Raw genomic sequence first — 19463 nt, forward strand, 5'->3', positions numbered from 1 at the left:
ACACAAACACACATAGACACGCACTCACACATGCACTCACACACTCCCACATGCACACATTCAGACACAATCACACTCACACATGCATGCACACATGCACACTCAGGCACACATGCACACACACCTTTGCATACGCTTACACTCATATCCCTCATATACACACACGCTCATGAATCTGCACATGTGTAAATACACCCCATAATACACTCGCACGTATACACACTCCCACACACACACACACACTCTCTCCCACTCTCTTATATCCATTCGCACATATATTTCTTGATTGACAAGAACAAGATCGAATTTCAGGGTGAATGAACCTCGCCCTTCCCTGGTCCAGTGCTCTCATTTTGCATCTGCGGAAAGCATCTCTGGGGAGGGGGCAGGGAATGTGAAGAAGCCCCCTTGGTCCCAGTCCGCTCTCCTGAGCTCCAGAAAGCACATGAGAAGAATTTTCTAACAAGAATCTCTTTTTTTAGAAAAAAGAGGTGACGAGATTCTTCTCATGACTGGCAAGGAGAGGAGAAGGGGCACATCTGTCCTCTCTTCCTGTTTCCCGGACGGGGCGACGATCATTCCAGCTCTGTGCATCGCAGCGAGGATTAACGAAGAGGCTTTGTGGAGAGGGTCTAGGGCCGTTCCACAGGAAGTGCTCAGAAACGTGAGCATCACCCCCAAACGCCGACAGAGCAGGGGCTCTGTGACCTCACGTGACAGACACGTTTCACTGGGAGTGTCATCCCCCCAGCGAGTCTGGGGAGGGGCAAACGTCTGGCATGCACGTGCTCGCACACGTCCAGCGGCAGCGTCGCGGGCTGAGCCGTGAGTCTGGGCTGGTTCGAGGCACTTTTGCTCTCCTGTCCTGCCTTCTGTAGGTGGGTGCCAGGCTCCGCGACCTTGACTTGGAGGAGATTCGAGACACCAGGCAGGAAGCCTGAGGGCAGACCCTCTCCCCGTGTGTGGTGAGACTGTGCTATTCCTCCTGCAGAGGGAGGGTGAGGACAAGGCCACCGAGAAGAGAGATGGGGCAGAGCTGTCCCCGAGTCGAGGGCCGCACAGAGGCTCTCGGGTTGGAGACCCGGGGAGTCCTCGGTTCACTCACTCTAGGTCCCCCCCCCAAGGTGACAGGGCCTCCTGAGGCAGTGGCTTTGGGGCACACCTAGGTTGGCTGCACCTTGGCCTCAAGGTGCTTAGCGCCAGGGAGGCTCCAGAGTCGGTGACAGGACCTGTACGGGCGCCCGCAGCGAGCGGCGGGGAAGGATGGCCTCGGAGCCCGGCCAATGCCCAGGCCTGGGGAGTCGGGTAAGGAGCCCGACAGCGCCTAAGTCCACTGTGAGCGATTAAAGGACTGTGACGTTCCCCGTGGAATAAGACCCAAACCAGCACATGTGCACCCACACATCTTTTCACACGTGTCACAACTGTTGCAGTTTGGGGGTTTTATTTATTTATTCATTTCGGTGGGATTGGTGTGGATGCAACTAGTCTCCACATGTCCCTGCCCTTTCCTGACGGGCATGACGGGTGCAGGTGGAAGACAGCGGCCACGCCCACACACCGAGCTAAAAGATCTCTGTCGCTTTCTGTCCTTGAATGGAACAAACCTGATCTCCCAAGTATGCAAAATTAATTTAAATGCATCGAACATGTTAGTGCTCCACCTCAGAATATCAGTTACCAGGGCAGTGGAGAAGAAAGGAGTACAGAAATGTTTTCTAGAAAAGCAGAGAGCGGTGACTCCGAGGGCTGAGAGAGAAGGCTGCCACTGAGAAGGGGTGTGGGCCGGGGCTGCTTCCGGGGCTGGCAAGGTCTTGTCTGCTGTCCTGGGAGGTAGGAGTGGCCCTCCAGTCACCATGGAGACATCCATACTGCCCCGGGGTTCCTCCATCACTCCACTCTCTAAAATCTCCAGAGGGAGAGGAAGCCTGTTCTCGCTCCCAGGCCCTCATTAGCCCCCAGCAGAACCCACAGCCAAGGAGGGGGAGCCGACAAGGCACAGCATCAGGGGAGGCGGGAAGGGGCGAGGCACTCTGAGGTCCTCTGGCGGTCGTGGTGCGATGGTTTGCTTGAGACCAGCCCTCTGCGCGGCCAGGGCAGGCTCTTCCTGGTGCCGCCCAGATGCCAGGCCTCTCCCTGCAGTGCGGAAGGGGTCTCCGCAGGGGTGGCTGCTGGCTCGGCACTGAGTCTTCTCTGTCTGTCCCTCTTAGGTTCTGGGGCCCTACCCTCAGTCACCTCCAAGGCCTGGCAGGTATCCTGACAAGGAGAGGACATTAGAACAGAAACGTGTGCTCACTCCGAGGAAAGACCGAGCGAGGACACGGTGAAGGCGGCCATCTACGAGCCTAGGAGACAGGCCCCAGGAGACACCAGACCCGCCAACAACGTGAGCTTGAGCTTCCAGCCTCCAGGACTGTGGAAAAATTAATTTCTGTTGTTTAAGTCAACCAGCCTTAGCAAACTAACACAACTGCCCATCACTGTCCCAGGCAGAAGAAGTGACATCCAAGAAGTACTGTATTTGGATAGCATTCCTTATTCTCATGTCACATAAGCTAGGAGGGAATTGCACATGTGTCCCCAGTGCATCTATGGGACTGGCCCAGCTGTAAGAAAGCCCTTTATGACATCATCGTCCCACAGATGGAGACGTGCCAGCTCTTAAAACCCGTGAGGAACCACCATGCCTCACTTTGCAAACCCTCTCTTAAGAAACGTCATTATCAAATGTACGTTTGATAGCATCAAGAGGAAGCAATGCCTCCAGTATTTGAGAACCCTGAGGACACTGCAATATGATGGATTTAACACCGTGTACTTGGGGGAGACCGATATCCCCGAAAGTCTTGTCATAGGGGACGATTTTAGCGATGGGTATTTCATGCAAACTCCAACGTGGTATATTGTGCATGCCGGTGGGAGTCAAGGGTGGGTGCCCTGGAAATACCGGATGTTCCTAAGAGATGAGCTAAGCGTCAAACGAGAAGACGGCCTCTTCTTCGAGTTCTGCCACGTGGCGAAGAAGGCCTACGGGAAGTGCGCCATCGTGGTGAAAGACAGAAAGCGGAAGGATGAGACGCAGTCAAAGGAGGACAGAGGGTCTGAGGCCTGGGCCCACGTCCCGTCGGCCGTGAACTTAACGAGCATCGTGTGTTGCCCTGAGGTGGCCAAGTCCTATGGCCACGAGCTACTCTCTCTGCCTGCCCCTTACAGTTACCTGAGCCCTTTAGACTCAGCCTGGTCTTCCCTGAAGTGGTTTATCATCAATAACAGAAAGGGGTTTTGTCTGCAGTCCATGGACACTCTCTGTTCTTACCAGTATATACTTCTCAGCGGTTTAGTTAGCAAAGGGATTGAAAGGATCAACCCAAGCAAATGGAGACTAGCAACTAACAAAGTGCGAAGATGGGAGAACTACTATCTTGGTAAATTTTCTTAAGGGTGATCCGTCCAGCAAGCAGGAAGACTGCGCGACCAGCCTGGTCTTTACCACCTGCCCTAGGCTTGACTCTGGACCACGGCAGCCAAAGCTGCCCCCGCAGCGGCCTCACGGGGCTGCTGTGAGGACGTACGCTCCTAAGGGCGTAGGTAAAGTGCTTCGGGTTTACTACAGGTTTCATTAAAACTTCTTGGTAAATTCGGGATCCTGACTCCATCCTGTTAAGGTGACTGGAGGGCCACGTCGGTGGATCGGGGGCTAGTCCAGCTCCAAGGAGCTTGGTGGAGAGCAGGGGTGAGCAAAGCTAAGGGTTGTGGGGTCAAAGTTCAGGTCTGAGGAAGAGAGAATCAAGTGTGCGGTCATCAAACGAAAAGTTGAAATTAAGTAGTGTGCCCACCAAAATAATCCACAGGAGCCAGCTTGCCATCAGCTGGAGACGTGGTCCAGACAGTGGCCCAACGGGCTCTCTCCCATTGCTCGAAAGCAAGGTGGCGGAAGGTGACAGAGAAGCATCCGAGGAGGTAGGAGCCCATCCTGACGCTCCCTGGCAAGCTGGCGGTCCCAGTAAGGAACCTGGAAGGCAATGACAGTGGCCGGTTCAAGCGGGACTTGGTGGGTGAACAGGAGGCATGAACAGGGGTCTATGGCACCCGCTTCCCCATCCCTCATCCCAACTCCAAGAATCCCAACAGGAAGTCGTTAGAGTCTTCCATGGGGTTGTATCCTGGGTCCTGCTAGCTGAGCCACCTCTGGTTGGCATAACGGCACCCTAATCGAGTTTGGGGCTACTGCTCATGAAGGGTTGTAAGAATATGAGTTGGTAATTTTCACTTTCATAGAAAAAAAGCCTGCCTGCTATTAGATATATCATAAAGTTCATTGTTATTTATACATGTCCAGGCAGTAATTGTACTATACAGGTAATTATACCGGGGCGTATCAAACATAACTTATGAAGATTTCTGCCCAACCCCTAACAGACTTATATATAAGATTGTGAGGCCAGGTTCCTGATGGCCATACACAGAAAGCGTCGGATTCTTGGCTGTCTTCCTGCCCTGCTTCCCTCCTGAATCTCTCAGGATTATTTAGAAATACTGTGTCAGATAAAAGACGTTCGGTGCTGTTCACAACCAAGCAGAGGACCCCTGCAGCACTTTGTTATGATGCATTTTATCTGGGGATCAACTGGACCTCCAACCGCCAACCCCTCGGAACCAGGGAACCAGGCGGTTTCAGCCCCTGCTGCTAGCTTCCTGTGTCGGCTGTAACAGAGCACCACCGATCCAGTGGCTGAAATTCCTTGATTCGTGGCCGCATCCCTCCAAACTCTGCTTCCCTGGCCACATTACTTCCCCCTCTCATGAGGACGCCTGTGATTGCATTTAAGTCCCACCCAAATACATTAGAATCCTCTCATCTTAATCATATCTGCAAAGATTCATTTCCGTATAAGGTCACACTCATAGGATCCAGGGATCAGGACCTGGCTGCCCTGGGGGACCACGGTTCAGCCGGCCACAGGTGCTAACAAACGTCATCTTCTGGAATAGTGCATTCCTCATCGGCAGTGACCTGGTGAGACAACTCCCTCTGTGTGGACGTGCGTGTGGACTTCTCACTGCTTGTTTCGCGTATGTTTTAGAATTCAAGTACCTTGAAAGCGAGCAGTAAAACTCCAGCCTCCTTGGTGACTGCGACACGCTGGCACTATGCAGGCCCGAGGGGGAGTGGCCTGGGTTTGGGGCATGAGGGTTTTGCTCCGATACCTACCCAGAGTTCTGTAGTAAAAAGCACTAACAGCTATGTGTGCTTAACTCATTCGATCCTCACAGCCTGTGCTGTAGGAACTACTCTTACCTCCATTTTCCAGATGGGGTAAACCGAGGCACAGAAAGATTGTGCAACTTGCTTGTGTGAAGGAGCTGTTCAGATCCAGATTCACACTTAGAGCCATTATTCACGCTGCCGCTCTACCAACAAGTAGCTCATTTAATCCTCATGACCGCCCCATTGCGTGGGGTCTGTCATTTGCCCATTTTACAGAGGAGGAAACTGAGGCATTGAGTCGCTCGGGCCAGTCACGTGCCTAACCGCCATGCTCGGCTCAGCTACCAAAGCCCAGCCTTTTCCTCTTTCGCCCTCATAATTCGCGGGGCGTTCAGCTCACCTCTGACATCAAACCAGACATCGGCTGGCGTAACAGCCACCTCCGACTGGACTCCGCAAGAATGTATTTCAACACAAAACTGAGCAAGAGGCAGAATAGAGACACATTACTTTGCAGTGAGGGGGAATAAAAGCGTTTTTAGGTTATCAGATGAACAAGATAAACCAACAAGAGCTGTTTTTGTTTAAAAGCCAAAACAATCTAATACAAGTTTAGGACTCTACTCCTTTGCGGCCTTGTTTAACCATCAGAAAATCAAGCAGGGGAAAGACGACGCCAGGAAAGAAAGATGGAAAGGACCAGTTCCACTGCTTAATGCAGTTACACGATGCTGCGTTCATAATCAAGGGATGCTGCTTTATCCTAAGCGCGGAGGCTTGGGGAAAGTACTGGAAAGTACACACTGGGCTTTGGGAATTGGAAGACCTAGCTGGGATCTTGTTTCCAGCTTATTAACTGTGAGATATTGGACAAGGTACTTTACCTCCCTGGGGCTCGATTCAGTATTAGTAAAGTGGGGTCGAGGGCTCCAAAGCGCTCCACACTCCACCGTGGCCGGCGCCTCCCCCAGCGGGGGCTCCTGCCATCGCCGTCCAGGCCCCGGCTCCAGCAGTGTCCGCGTCTGACATAGGGTCATGGACCTCGTTTCCTTTTCGCTCCTTGAGGGAAATTCTTGCTATTTGCCACCGGGCATAGTTAAGAGGAGACACATCTTAAGAAACTTTGATCAAAAGAAACTTTGCTCTGCGATAGGTTAGGGAATTAACGGTAAGAGGCTTGCTCTGGTGGGTGGACAGGGAAGACGGTGAGCCCAGCCCGGCATCACTTGGGGAGCAGCCATGTGTCGTGCACCGCAGGTGACGATGCAGGTGGGTGACGATGCAGGTGGGTGACGATGCAGGTGGGTGACGATGCAGGTGGGTGACAGCCACCCTGCACGCGTGGGCAGGTCCTCTGGAATGGACCTCATGATACGGTGGCTCTGTTCTAAGAGGCTGGCTGACGGAAGACCCCATCTTTGGCCCTGCCCCCACCGACCGCCACATCCCCACTCCGCTCCCATGGGCCAGGGTGACTCTCGAGGTGACGCGCTGGAACGGCACTGCCCTGGAACGGGCCCAGAGGAAAACGGACAAAAGGAGCCGAGGCCTGCTGGCCCTGGCCTTGCCCACCCGAGGAGAGTCCGGGCCCAGCTGGGTTCATGGAGCCACGTGGGCCCGAACAACCAGGGGGCTCCGCTGCCCCCCAGGCGGCACACACTCCATTTCCCAATATTCTCCACATACGAACCATTTTCACATACTTGCCCTCATTCAGTTCAGACAAGCACCTGTCTGAGGTGGGGCAGTGATCGCCAAGCTTGTTTACGAACGAGGACAAGGCTGATGTAAGACATCAGGGTATGAGCAGCGGAGGCCTGACCACCGAGTTACACGACAGATGGTACCCAAACCAACCACCGAAAACGAGAAGGACCGAGGCGGCAGTTCAGGGCTGATACGATGGATCCATGGTCATCAAAAACCCAGGACCTCTCTTTTTACTCTTCTGTCTTTGTTGGTTCCACCCTCTGTCACTTCACGGTCTGAACCGGCTGCTGAACGAGCCGCCGCACGCTGCCCCGGATGAGTGCGCAGCCCCCTGCGCCTCAGTGAACACGTGACGAGGCGGCGGTGCCTGCAGGAGGGTCGAGGAGGAAAGGCGTGTTCGGGACGGCAGCAGAAGCGAGGGACGCGGTGCGTGAGGGCGGCCGGCCGAGGCTTCCTCCCCCAGCAGATGCCACTTCCACGGCCCTGTCCTCTGTGGGCTGCAGCTACGATCTGGGGCCTGTCGCCTGGAAGAGCTGGAATGGGCGGGGGTCTGCGGAACTCCCTCCTCTCACGGCGGTGTGTGTGTCTCACACACACGCACACACACACACACACACTTACTCCATGTGGCCTATTCCAAAGACCAGAGACACTCTTTTTCACAGGTATTTTGTTTTACTAAAGAAAATACCAGTTCTTTTGAAAGCATATTAAAATTCACATCATTTTAAGTTAAAGCTATAGGTTGGGAATTTATCCTCTGACACATCAGTGATTAAGTCTTTCTTTCCTCTCGGCTGGAGTCCTCTCAAGTTGACATTTAAAGTGCAAAATCCAGAAAAGAAGAACCTCAGGGACGAGCAGGAAACGTCTGCTAAACTAACGGCAGTCGACATGCGCAGCACAGACACGTGCGTTCAGACACTCACTCAACAAACGGAAACCATCAAAGCGTATCTATCCATCGATGTATTTTTAGCATCACAATTTCCCTTCCATTGAAAATCCCTTTGGTTCCAAACAAGGCTGCAGGCTTTGATGAGCTGCCGGCCTAAGAGGGGAACGAACCCCTGGCCAGTTCTGAGCTCAGCGCTAAGCCACACACCCCACTTCACGGACCAGCCCCTTGACGTCCATGGGGGGAAGGAGTGTTTATGATCTCACACCTCATCTTTTCCTCCTCGCCACGGCTTCACACACAAAACGATGCCACACGAGATGATGCCTGGAATGGAAAGGAAATCAGCATCTCAGTGAAAACTGTCTTCCCTCACCCTTTTAAATGTCGACGTACCCCCTTCCCCGACCCAAATGCCTACTCCTGAGTTTCAGTCAATAAAACATCTTTTTGTTTTTTTAAAGGCAAGGTCCACGACAGTAACTTCTCTTGCCTGACAAACGCCTCAGCTGCCTGACAGTGAGCACCCTGGCGCACCCTCCTGCACTCAGGCGGTGATGCAGCGGGGCCCGTGGGCTGCACGTTTTGATGGGCGTCAGTTGGCTCTGCACCAAGCACGGTGGGGGCCACTTTCCCCACCTGAATGGACCTCACAGAGCCGTCAGGGGGACTAACACTGCAGCATACGAAATGCTTAGCACGTGACAGTCACTCAGGAAGTGTTGCTACGTCACTAACAAGGACGCCTTTAACCTCAGTGAGTCTGAAGGTACTATGACAGGGATTCGTACCCCTCAGGATGGACGGAGGTTTGGAGGGTACCGGCCCAGTGGTTCGTTCGGCCACCTGCTGCTCAGAGAACGGGTTTTCAAAGAACTGATGCCCAGACACACTCACAGACATAATGGAACCTCTCAGAGGCCGGAGCCTGGGCATCTGCATTTTAACAAGCGCCCTGATCAGGCAGTTCTCATCATCAGCCAGGTCTGGGAACCACCGATCCAGAACCCCCTGCTGCCACAGAGGGATGCTCTGATTTCCAGAAGAGCACAGAACTCACCTTGATAAATGAAGAAGTTGGAGCAGCACACCATAGTTAAGGAAACTGCTCACTGCGTTCAATCTGTGATGGGAGATGAATAACAACTTTCTGGGGCCTCAACCCAACACACACTTCTGGGGACCTCTCGTGTGCACTGCCACAGGCACTGGGCTTCGAGAGGAATAAGACTTCTGGCCTGGTAGGAAGTCCCTGGGAATGGTCCCCTGAGCCAGGGGACTGACAAGCAAAGGCCAAGAAACATGAAAGTCTATCGTGGTCAAGAAATGGCCTGTAGGAGTGGGGGCAGTGGCAGCAGAGGGGGCAAATGTGAGCGGGGTAAGGACATGCTGGGAAGGGATTTACGCTGTGCCAAGGAGTCAGACTTTATCCTGAAGGTAGACCGTAGGATTTCTGAGTCTTGGGTACAGGTGAGGGTTTCAAATGACGTGCGACCCCACCTCCTCCCTGGCCCCATCTCAGATTTACACATGACTGTAGGTGTTTCTAGTATGTGTGTTTCTCCAAGGAGAAGGCTTGTAGCTTTTATTAAGTTCTCAAGAGTCTTGTGACCTCATACCTATGAAGCACCACTTCTCCCGATAAGGACCACGCAGGCTTTGGGCAGAGGGGTGGACTAACGCACGTGTTCCCCGACTCGCCAGCAGACAAGGTTCAGGGGACAGAATCTGCCCAGACCTGTTCGCTGACAGGCGGGGCCACGTGCCCTCACACAGCCTTCAGGCCTCAGGGATGTGGAACTCTGAACCGTCACGTCCCTTGACGGCCCATCCTAACCCACGTGTAACTTCACACTTGCAAAGTCCCAGTACCTTTGACTTCTGTTTAGTTATTTTTCTTCTCTGATTGCTTCTTCTTTTCTACCTCCAGTTTTTGCTGTTTTGCTTCCAGTCTTTTCCTTTGATATATTTTGACTCCGGCGAATGCCAGACAGAGAATTAACGTTTTCGCTGCCAATACATACAGCAGCAGAGGCACGTGTTCAAGAACCTGAAAGAAGAAATGATTCTGTATGTTCTATAATTGATAGGAAATGTTTGTTTCTTCCTTCAACATTTACTATGCAACTATTATGTAAAAGGCACTAGGCTAGAACAACAAGGTCCCTGTCCCCATATCGATGGCAGTCTATTTCAGCTCTATCCTTCCCATATTCCTTGCTGCTGGCTTCACAGTGGACTAAGACCAGACGTACTAAGCCTGGTCTCTCACTGCCTGGCTGTGCACGTCACCGAATGCCCGGGCCCTCTGCTTGAGGCAGCGGCGAGGACCAGTAAGAGGAGCCAGAGCCTGGGGCTTGGGTTATAGGTCCGCTCTGCCACTGACTGACTGTGCGACCTGGGCCAGTCACTTGACTTTTCTGAGCTTCTGTCTTTTCATCTCCAAAGAGAGGCTGGACCAGACCTCCCTTCTAGATCTTCCGCCGTACTATGCCGATTTCCTTTGAAGGTAAAATACATACAAAAATAAAACACAATACAACTCAAAACTTATTAGCTACTCATTCACTGTTCCTATAATTTCCTGTCAGAGAAGTTTTAATACATTGACTAAAATGAAGTCTGGGGAATAATTATATATTTGAATGACTCTTTGAATCAGTAGGTTTTATTATGAAAATCTATATAGAACAACAGTATGATAGCCTTTATTGAGTAATCATTACTCTAAAGGACTAGACAGCACTTATTCCAATGAAATCATTAGATTAAATCTCCAAACATCATTTATTATATGTAATTCCAATATAATTCTACCACAGGGAGTACATTTGTCCCTCCAAGAGTTTAACTAACGTAGATCTGAAACTGGTCAGTACAAACTGTAGCCGAGAACGGCATCTCACAGACCTGAAGGGCAGAAGGGGTTTTAAAGATGACTTAGTCCACCATCTTCTTTTCCAAACAAGGAGAGAAAAGCTTGTGGCCCATCTATGTCACGAAGCCAATTCCTGATGAGGCTGGAGCCGGAATGGAATAGTCTAACCCCTATGCCAGTCTCCTTCCTACTGGCTCATTTTCAATGAAATGGAATAAAATCACAAATTATATACGTGTATGTTCCTATGATTTTCTTCAAACTTTTTTGACTCAGACCGAGATGTATATTTCACGTTTACAGGACGGTGGCATCAGTTACCTTCACTGAAGGCTTACTGTGCGCTCTCACGTAGATTTTCCCCCTTAATCCTCTTACTATCCCCACGAAGCAGGCACACTACCCTAATTTTATGCCTGAGAAAATGTCAAGTCTGGAAAGGCGTGTCTGACCGAGTTCCGACTGCTCCGAAGCCTGAACTTGTCAACGTTACATGATACCATAACATACATGCCGCTCTCCCTGGCCCTCAGCCATTTACAATCAAATTATGCAAATAAACAAATGCGTGGTCGCTGAATATACCAGAGACAACTGGAATCGCTCGCTGCCTCCGAAGTTGTTTAATCGATTGCTTAAGGACATCTGAGGAAAGCTGTAATGTGAAGCAACAGGCATACAACAGCTATCGAAAGGAGGAATCCAAATATTTCAATTGTTTTAATTTTGTCTACGGCCACGCCACCCTGAACAAGCCCGATCCCGTCTGATCTCGGAAGCTAAGCAGGGTCAGGCCTCGTTAGTCCTTGGATGGGAGACCATCTAGGAAGACCAAGTGCTGTAGGTGTAAAAAGTAAAAAATAAGGGATTGTAAGCTGACAAGGTCCTTGCAATCTGTGAGGTTAACCAAGGGTTGCCTCGCCAAATAAATAAATAAATAGGCAAACACATAAATAAATAAATAAATAAATAGTTTTAATTTAACTGAAACAGTAAAAATGCGAGAACACTAACTAGACAATAGCTTTCAATCACAAAATCATTTTAACAGTGAAGAATAAACACAACAAATCCACGTCAGAAAGATCATCTGGCAATAGTATAAAAGGCTAAAAGCTACAAAATTGAAACTTTTTATCTTGACAAATATAAGCAGCTTAGAATTTTGATTTGGTTTCCAGGTCCTTCCTCCCTCAGACCTTCTGCAAATCCCTCTCATCTACCCCAAATAATCCTCTGATTCATCTACTTTCTCGAAGGTTCTCATTTTAGAGAGATGAAGCCTGACTCCGCGTTTATAAAAACCAGCTATAAAAAATATTAAACGTTATCTTATTTTACCTCCTTGGAGGCAAAAATCACCAGTATGTTGATATAAACCTCTTTTAACATTTCCTAGGATTTTCTAGGCTAACTGAGCACTGACTCACACTGGGAAAAGCCACTCTCTTCCAGGGCCCTCACTCCCTGCAGATGAGCCTCTGTGGCCCTACTATGATCCAGCGCACGTCACGGTTCGTGGTTCCCCACGAGCCAAACACAAAGCTTCGCATTAGCAGTCACACGCATGTAGATGGCAACCAGATTCAGAAACCCACTGAAATGGAAACATGTCAACAAACAGACTCAGGTATGTGGTTTCTGTATTTATTTTCTTTCTAAAGGTACTGGGGAGGAGGTGGCAAGAGGCAGAAGTTTCGGGACTGAGCAGGGGCAGAGCGGTGGCAACCAGGATCAAGGACGCCACAAGGGCTAAAGCGAGGGGCCCCTCTCAGGTGCTAAGCTTCGGTCGTGTTACATCTGTTCCTTTGATCTCTAACAAATCCCTCAAGTTAACTCTCAACCTTCAAAGAGGTAAACGAAAATGATACTGTTGGGGTGGATGAGATCTACACCGAGTGTTTTAAACACAACCCAACTCCCGTGTCTTGAGAATGGCTGCCTTAACTAACGAGGCGCACGCTGTTGCTGACGCACAGGTGTTCTCGACTGCTGCTGACCAAGGACCCCAGGCCCAACGAGCCAGAGAGGAAGGGCCACAGGGCGCATGGGCCGCATGAGCCTTCAGCCTCCCGGGGCTCCACACGGTCGGGGCGTTAAGGAGAGGCCATTCCTTTCTGACACGACAGGGAAGGTTTCCCTTTTCAAACATGAGGTTGCGGGCTGGAAGCCGGGGTGGGGCGGTGGGGTGGGTGTGTGTGTCTGCTCAAAGCTGGGAGGTCTGCGCAGATTGTGTTCCTGACCCAGGAAGGACTCCTCTGTCATAAGCAGGACTTGCCTGCGTGGTCAAGTGGGTCCTCCACAACGAAAGAGGAAACGCCCTCCGTGCACTGCCTAGGCGCTCGTGAACCCCAGACCTGGCTGATCGGACTCTGGGGTGGGGCCGCATCCAGGCCTTAACCAGTTCTCACGGTGGCTTTACACTCTTAAGTGTGGGAACCAGGGCTTCAGGGTGCCAGGTGTGGGCTCAGACCCCTGATGCCAGGGCCAGCAGTACCAGTTCCTGTCACTCTGTCACTCCTGCCGACCTTAGCACTGCAGAGGGTAAAAGTCCCTCCCTAACCCTCCCCCAACACCGCTTTCTGCTCCTGCCCCGCACACCCCGTCACTGCCTTGTCCTTCCTCCCCAGCCTTTCCACCGTGAGCCTGGAACCCGAAGGCAGGCTAATAAACACTCCTACACGTTCGGCCTCTTCACAGAATCCTCACTCTGCCTCCTTAACTGCAACCAGCCTCTTCCTGGAGAACGGTCCCCACGGCCCGCCTGCAGGGCCCCCCAAGCCCTGTGGCCCGGGGAGCTAGAGAAGGAGGGAGTCTATGTTCTCCTAGTTCCCTGATCCTGCTTCCAGACCGGTCCAGTTCTCCTTGCAACAGAAACCCAGGGGATGTTCTGAACAAGGAAATGCGTACAATTGAAAAACTACACAGGTGATCCTAAATCTGAAAATAATCACACTATACTTACATACGTGTAAAAAAAAAAAATTGTTCATAGTTGCTCTCTCTGGATGGTACGATGATGCATAATTTTTATTTGGTTTCATACTTTTCAAAGTATTGACAATAAAACAGATGTTCGTCACTGCTCTCTCAGTCACCTCCACCTCACCCCACCTCCTTCAGAGACTTGCCGAGGTCGCTCTTTCGCTCCGTGAGGCCAGCTGGCGGATGCCGACAGCCCACGGAAAGCCTGCAGCTAGCTAGCTACTCTTCAGCTGCCCTTGAACGTCTGCTCCCACCAGCTGAAGCTAATGTTTTATCAGGGTCAGTCGTGTTTATTCCCCAGCCGAGCTGAGCTGTACTTGATGTTATGGTAGATAATTTATTTAAACACAACACTCAGGAGATATGACTACGTAAAGAAGATTTTTCCCTGAAAACTAAGTGGAATGCTTTCAATGCATTTTCTAATTTGAGTTGGAAAAAAAAAAAAAATGCTTGTTGGCAACACAAACGTCAAAGATTAGGGAAGACGACCATGAAAATTTAGAAAGATTTCACATGTAGATTGCTTCATAAGATCTTAATCCACTTTAAAGATACGAAAATGTGAAACTGTAGGTAAAACTTTAAAAGGAATGGTTTTGGCCAGAAAAATGAGGCAGACCTGAGGTCAGCTGATGGCCACCGAAAGGCCTAGCCTTCCTCCAGAAGTCTGATGAATAAATGTGCACTTATATGTTTTAACTTAAAATAAAATATTAATATTATGATGATTCCTGGTTTAATCTACTTATTTCTGAAGTTTTACAATCAGGAGAAAGAAAAACCCAAGCTATAAATAGTTAAAATTATTCTTACCTTCCAGTTCATGCTGGATCAACTGTGAATTCACTCCCGGTCGACGCAGGCCCAATCAGACAAACACACGAGGGAAGAAGCTGGAAAGTCAGGTCTCATGGGTCTGGTGGGGAAGAGAAGAAACGGGTCAGCTTGGGTTTCCAGAGCAGACTACCTTAGGAAGACCTCTCTTTGATGAAGAGAGAGGGCACGTGATCAGAGAGCAAGCTTTGCAGAGTGGAGAGTTAAGTGTTTGCCGCAAGGCGACCCAGAGCCTGGTGGGAAGCTGATGGCCTGAGAGAGGGTCGAGACAGGCGTGGCTCTTGTTGAGCAAAATGATCCCCTCGACTGATCTTTGCCCGAGGCGGGAGCACAGCCCCAGAGGTGGCAGTGCCGCTGCTAAGGATACGTGCTCCACTCCGCTCATCTGGGGATGTAAGAGCCTGGTTCCAAAATCGGTTCCTCTACCGTCTCCTGCCCTGGACAGGAACTGGTCTGTGGGTGACTGACTGTTTCTCAGGTCCTCTGAGTGTGAAGCAAATCTTGGTTTTTAAAAAATATCTGGAGGGAAGGGAGTACATGATAGGGAAAAATTTGTCCTAAGAAAGCAATTCATATCTAGAATTCCCTCTAAAATGCGAGGGAGACTCAGGGGAAGGTGAGGCAGGAAGTGATAAGGCAGGGACACAGCAGGAGCACAGGGTTTGCTCTGAGGCATCCTATGTCACTATTTTGAGACTATGACACACATACCCCAAGAAACAGAAGACTTGAGCTCTGGATGAAGAACCTACACTCTCTAGTGACTTCCTTCTTGGGACCTGGGTCCCCTCTGTAAATGAAGAAAAGGGCTGTCAGCTAGATGGGCTCAGGACCCCTAGTTTTTCTGAAATTTGGAGACCTACAGCATACTAATCATAACTTCACTTAATTGTACCCAGCTAGGCTGAAGTGCACTTGATGGGTTAACTCATTTAGTCTTCACACCAGTTCTGCGGGGTATAGTTCATTGTCTCCACTTCGAAGACAAGAAAATAGTTTACATGAGGGGTCCGGGGGCACACAGTGGGGAAATGGGATTCGACCCCTCCGATCTGGCTCTAGAATCTTATCCTGACGCAGGCAGAGAACTTCACACTTAAAAATCACGGGGATGTTTTTCTTTAAATGTACTTAAAATTAGAATTAAGAAAAGCAGCAGAAAATTTCACAGGCCATTTGAATGAGGATAATAAAATGAACTTTGGGGAAAATGTTTTATAAACACTTTTCATTTATAATAGTATCTAAATATAAAAAGTTCATACCTCATCTATTCAAGGTCACGGTATCTTGAAAACAAGCTGGCAGTTGGCTCAAGATAGCCAAATTTTTTTCCAGGACTTTTTCAAAGTCAGATAAGGTAAAGATAGGAATTTACACCATAAATCTGTTTAACCGTGATGACAGTGGTTGAAGGTGCTCATTACCCGCCTGTAAATGGCCTGTTTGTCTTTAAGAGCAGATTCTGACTGGCACTGAAGAAATACATTCCTAACATGTTTTAACCTGTTGCTAGAATTTTCACTTTGAGTAATCTCCAATAATCTCAGGAATTAGCCATGTTTTAAAACAAAATTTTTAAGGTTAAGTTTAATTTTTACAACTCCTTTATTTGTTGTGTACAAATATAGTCGGTCAGTTTGGCTGTTTCCCACTAATTTTCTGAAGCCACATTACATACCTAATAAACTGATATAAGATACTGATTCCCAAGTCAAGGACAACAAATAGGTCCAAAAAGCTTACAGGAGTAAAGAAATTAAAAAGAACGTGCAACGGCCTGGCCCTCTGGCAAACACGTACATTAAGGCTCCACTTAACGTGGTCAATAGGTTCTGCAACTTATAATAAAATCAATTTATCACAGGCTAATTGATATAAACAGGGGTTAAGTTCCTATGACATCTCAACATTATAATGAAAAGACTTTGAATGAAACCCTGTTATTGGAGGACCCGTTGTACGAAGTTTACTAGTGGTATAACCTTGGACAAGTCACTCGGGCACTCTAAACCTCAGCTTCATCTGTAAAGTCTCCTTCAGAGACTGGAAGGTAAAGCATGATGCTCAGCACATGGAAAGCACTAAATAAATGGTATCCGTTACTGTTATGATAAATACCTCTCCTTCCCTCAATTGACATGCCAAGGTAAAGAATATAAACAAGTGGCATCCAGGGCAAAATGCAGTCACTGCAGGACAACAGGTCATGGTATGAAGAGCAACAACCAGAGGACCAGGACAACTAGAGATCTGGACTCTATTCTTGGTGGCACCTATGGCAGGCTATGTGACCTGGTGCAAGTCATTAACCTCTTCGAACCAATGTGTTCTCATTTTAAAAATCAGAATCCAAGAACTGCAGCCCTGGAATTTGTAAGTCACCGTTCTCTCTGATGTCACAGAACCTGGCTGTAAAAATATACTGGCAGCTATGTCAACGTCATACCTAGAGTGATAAAATTCAAGCTCTTTAGAAAAGAAACATTTCAAGACAACCTGCAAAGTAGCAGGAAGGGTACAGTGAGGGTGGGAGATGAGAGAGCGTATCGATCTAGCTCATTCCCAACCACTGCCTCCAAATTATAATTTTTCCCCATCTCCCTTAATTACATGCTCCAACTCTGCCATTTTTTTATAGCACCCTGAAGGGCTTCAGCAAATGAGTACAACTGTGAAAGCTAAGGCTATCAGCAGTCTGCTCTGCTGCCATATGTACACCCGATGCAATATTTGAAACAGGAGGCAATGGGTATCTGAGGGCTGAAGCAAAAGCCAACGAGATGAGGATAATTTTGAGAGGCATAAAATCTATGAAGTGCAGAAAATTTTAAACTTCTGGAACTATCCACAATCTTAGCTTAGAACTCAAAAATAACGATGGCTTAGATAGAAATACTTCTATTTCTTTTACTGCAAAAATAAGATCTTGATTCTTCCTTTGCCAGATTTCTCCTCGAAAACAGAAACGCTATTAGCTCATTTGGCTCAGGCCAATTAAAGCAAAATGGACAATGTATTGTCCACAATCTACTTTTTCTTCTTGGCACACCTAGCAAACTCAAGGGTGGTCTCTCCCTCTTGGTATCTAAGCTTATTCCAGCCACTCATCAGGCTGTGTTCTTAGTACGTGCTTTGCGAAGCTGTTCTCATTCCCAGTCTCTACTCCTTCAACCTAATGCCTTCACTCAATCTTCTGAAGCAGGGGTAGGTGCGGGGAGGGGGGATTCCACGTGAACCTTGAGCATTACTTGGTCAACCTCTGAACCCTAGTCCCGGTCAGCCAGAGTTTCCTGGACAAAATCCCTGGGGCAGAGGGGCTAGGCCTCGGGTCCTCGGTAAAGCGGAGGGCCAGGCCACGTCCTCTCTGGCCCGGACACTTGAGGAGCACCACCTGTCACGCTCAGACCCGAGGATGAGGGCCAACGGCGGCCACTGCTTCCCCCAACCTAATATAGAACGGGGCGTCCAGAACATTCGTTCGTCCCCCCAAACCCCTCAGAGACCACCACCCTCTGGCCGGAACCAACTCTGGGCCCCGCCACGACTGCGTGCAGCCTAAACACACTGCCCCCCGGCGTTGGGTCCGCGGATTTCGCGGCGCCTGAACGAGCTGGCCAGGCGGGGCACACTCCGCAGCTGGGGGCCGCGGTGGCCGTGGCATCCCGGACAGAAAGCGCGAACGCGGGCCCGGCCGCCCGACACCCCAGCACCCCCTAAACGGTCAAGATTCGAGTCCGAGGATCCCCCCTGACCCAGACGTCACCCACGTACAACTCCAAGCCGCGGAAGCTCCGGCGCCGGGGAGAACGCAAACCACGACTCCCACAATGCAGCGGGGGAACTACATGTCCCGAAATGCACCGCTCCGCGCGCCCGCGCAGCGGGCCCGAGCCGCCTTAGTGGGGTGATGGCGCAGGTCCCGGGTAGTGATTGGCGGAGCGGAGGTGAGCCGCCGGTCTTCCGTGGTACAGGCTCAGGGCATGGTCTCATGCAGAATATGTCTGATCTGGGCGGGGTGTCGCGGGGCCCTTACCCCTTCCCCTCCGCTATCCCGCCTTCCTCGGGTGCTCCTCGTGCTGTCTGCCACTGAGGATCCGTGGGTCCCCAGAAGAAGTTTCCAAATTTAGCACCCATCTCAGACAAAATGCACGCCGTTTCCTTTGAGATGGCGGCAGGGTGCCCCGGTGCGGGGCTTCCAGACGCCTTCATTTAGCAAACGCTTAGCACACGCGTGCAGGGTTTGAGAACACTCAGGCCTTGCCCCAAGGCACCCACAGGCTAGGGTGAGTTTACTTCCTTGAATGTTGGTGTTTCAAAGAGAAGACATTTTAGGTAGTAAGAGATTTACATCTCAAAAGTAGAGAGAGAAAGGATGTATAATCGTAAGCTTTCTAAAGTAACTGCTCTGAGAGGGGATTCAGGGAGCTGAGTTGCCTGTCACCAGGTTTTGGCTGGAACAAATCGTAAATTCCCCTGGCAAGTTGAGCAAACACTTTAAAGGGGGCTGGAGGAGTCATCTTAGGGATGCAGCTTTGAGTTGTTAGAAACAATGCTAGTATTTGTTTAAGTCTCTTAGCGTGGGGAGGAGGATGAAATACTTTGTGCCAAGAGCCTGCAGTGTTTATAAGGCCAAGATTGAGTCCTAGTTGAGAAGAAGGCTTCTTGAGGGCTCAGAGGAGCCTGCCCAGCCATTGGTCAAGGAGATAGTCTTTGTCATCTGGTGGAAACCTTGGGTCCCTGTCTGGATGCAGACCCAAGGCACAGATTTTGTAGCCTGGATCGCTGCTCTGGGCACATTGGGATGAATATTATGCATGCAGCAGCATTTCCGAGTGTTTGATCTGAGGAAGGAAGCCCCTCTTGCTACATCTGCTCTTAGAATATGAATGGCTTTCCCTAACATTGTATTCAATGCCTCTCTTAGCATAAGTTCATGCTTGTTA

At 49.9% G+C, this 19463-nt stretch overlaps 2 protein-coding genes and 1 pseudogene across 7 annotated transcripts; 2 read left to right on the forward strand and 1 right to left on the reverse strand.

The window, feature by feature from the left end:
• Positions 1 to 2683: 2683 nt before the first annotated feature.
• CUNH21orf140 (chromosome unknown C21orf140 homolog) lies at positions 2684 to 3439 on the forward strand. Its single transcript, XM_011365661.1, has one exon. The coding sequence runs from the start codon at positions 2684 to 2686 to the stop codon at positions 3437 to 3439; it is 756 nt and encodes a 251-aa protein (XP_011363963.1).
• Positions 3440 to 7574: 4135 nt separating this feature from the next.
• Positions 7575 to 18398, reverse strand: SMIM11A (small integral membrane protein 11A). Of its 6 annotated transcripts, none has more exons than XR_896200.2 (5): positions 18292 to 18398; positions 14497 to 14599; positions 9690 to 9867; positions 8878 to 8940; positions 7575 to 8144 (listed from the first exon to the last, which is right to left on the reverse strand). XR_896200.2 is itself a non-coding variant. In XM_011365662.2 (4 exons), exons 2-3 carry the CDS (start codon positions 14506 to 14508, stop codon positions 9703 to 9705), a joined length of 177 nt encoding a protein of 58 aa, XP_011363964.1. In that variant the 5' UTR covers positions 14509 to 14599; positions 18292 to 18397; the 3' UTR covers positions 7575 to 8144; positions 9690 to 9702. The 6 variants fall into 6 exon arrangements, 4 of the variants coding, with proteins under 4 accessions (XP_011363964.1, XP_011363965.1, XP_023389659.1 ...); XR_002781711.1 differs by having other exon boundaries at positions 8878 to 9096; XM_011365662.2 differs by lacking the exon at positions 8878 to 8940 and having other exon boundaries at positions 18292 to 18397.
• LOC111743487 lies at positions 11424 to 11542 on the forward strand (annotated as a pseudogene).
• Positions 18399 to 19463: the final 1065 nt, after the last annotated feature.

This window comes from Pteropus vampyrus, unplaced genomic scaffold (genome assembly GCF_000151845.1).
Source record: "Pteropus vampyrus isolate Shadow unplaced genomic scaffold, Pvam_2.0 Scaffold114, whole genome shotgun sequence".
Lineage (NCBI taxonomy): Eukaryota > Metazoa > Chordata > Mammalia > Chiroptera > Pteropodidae > Pteropus > Pteropus vampyrus.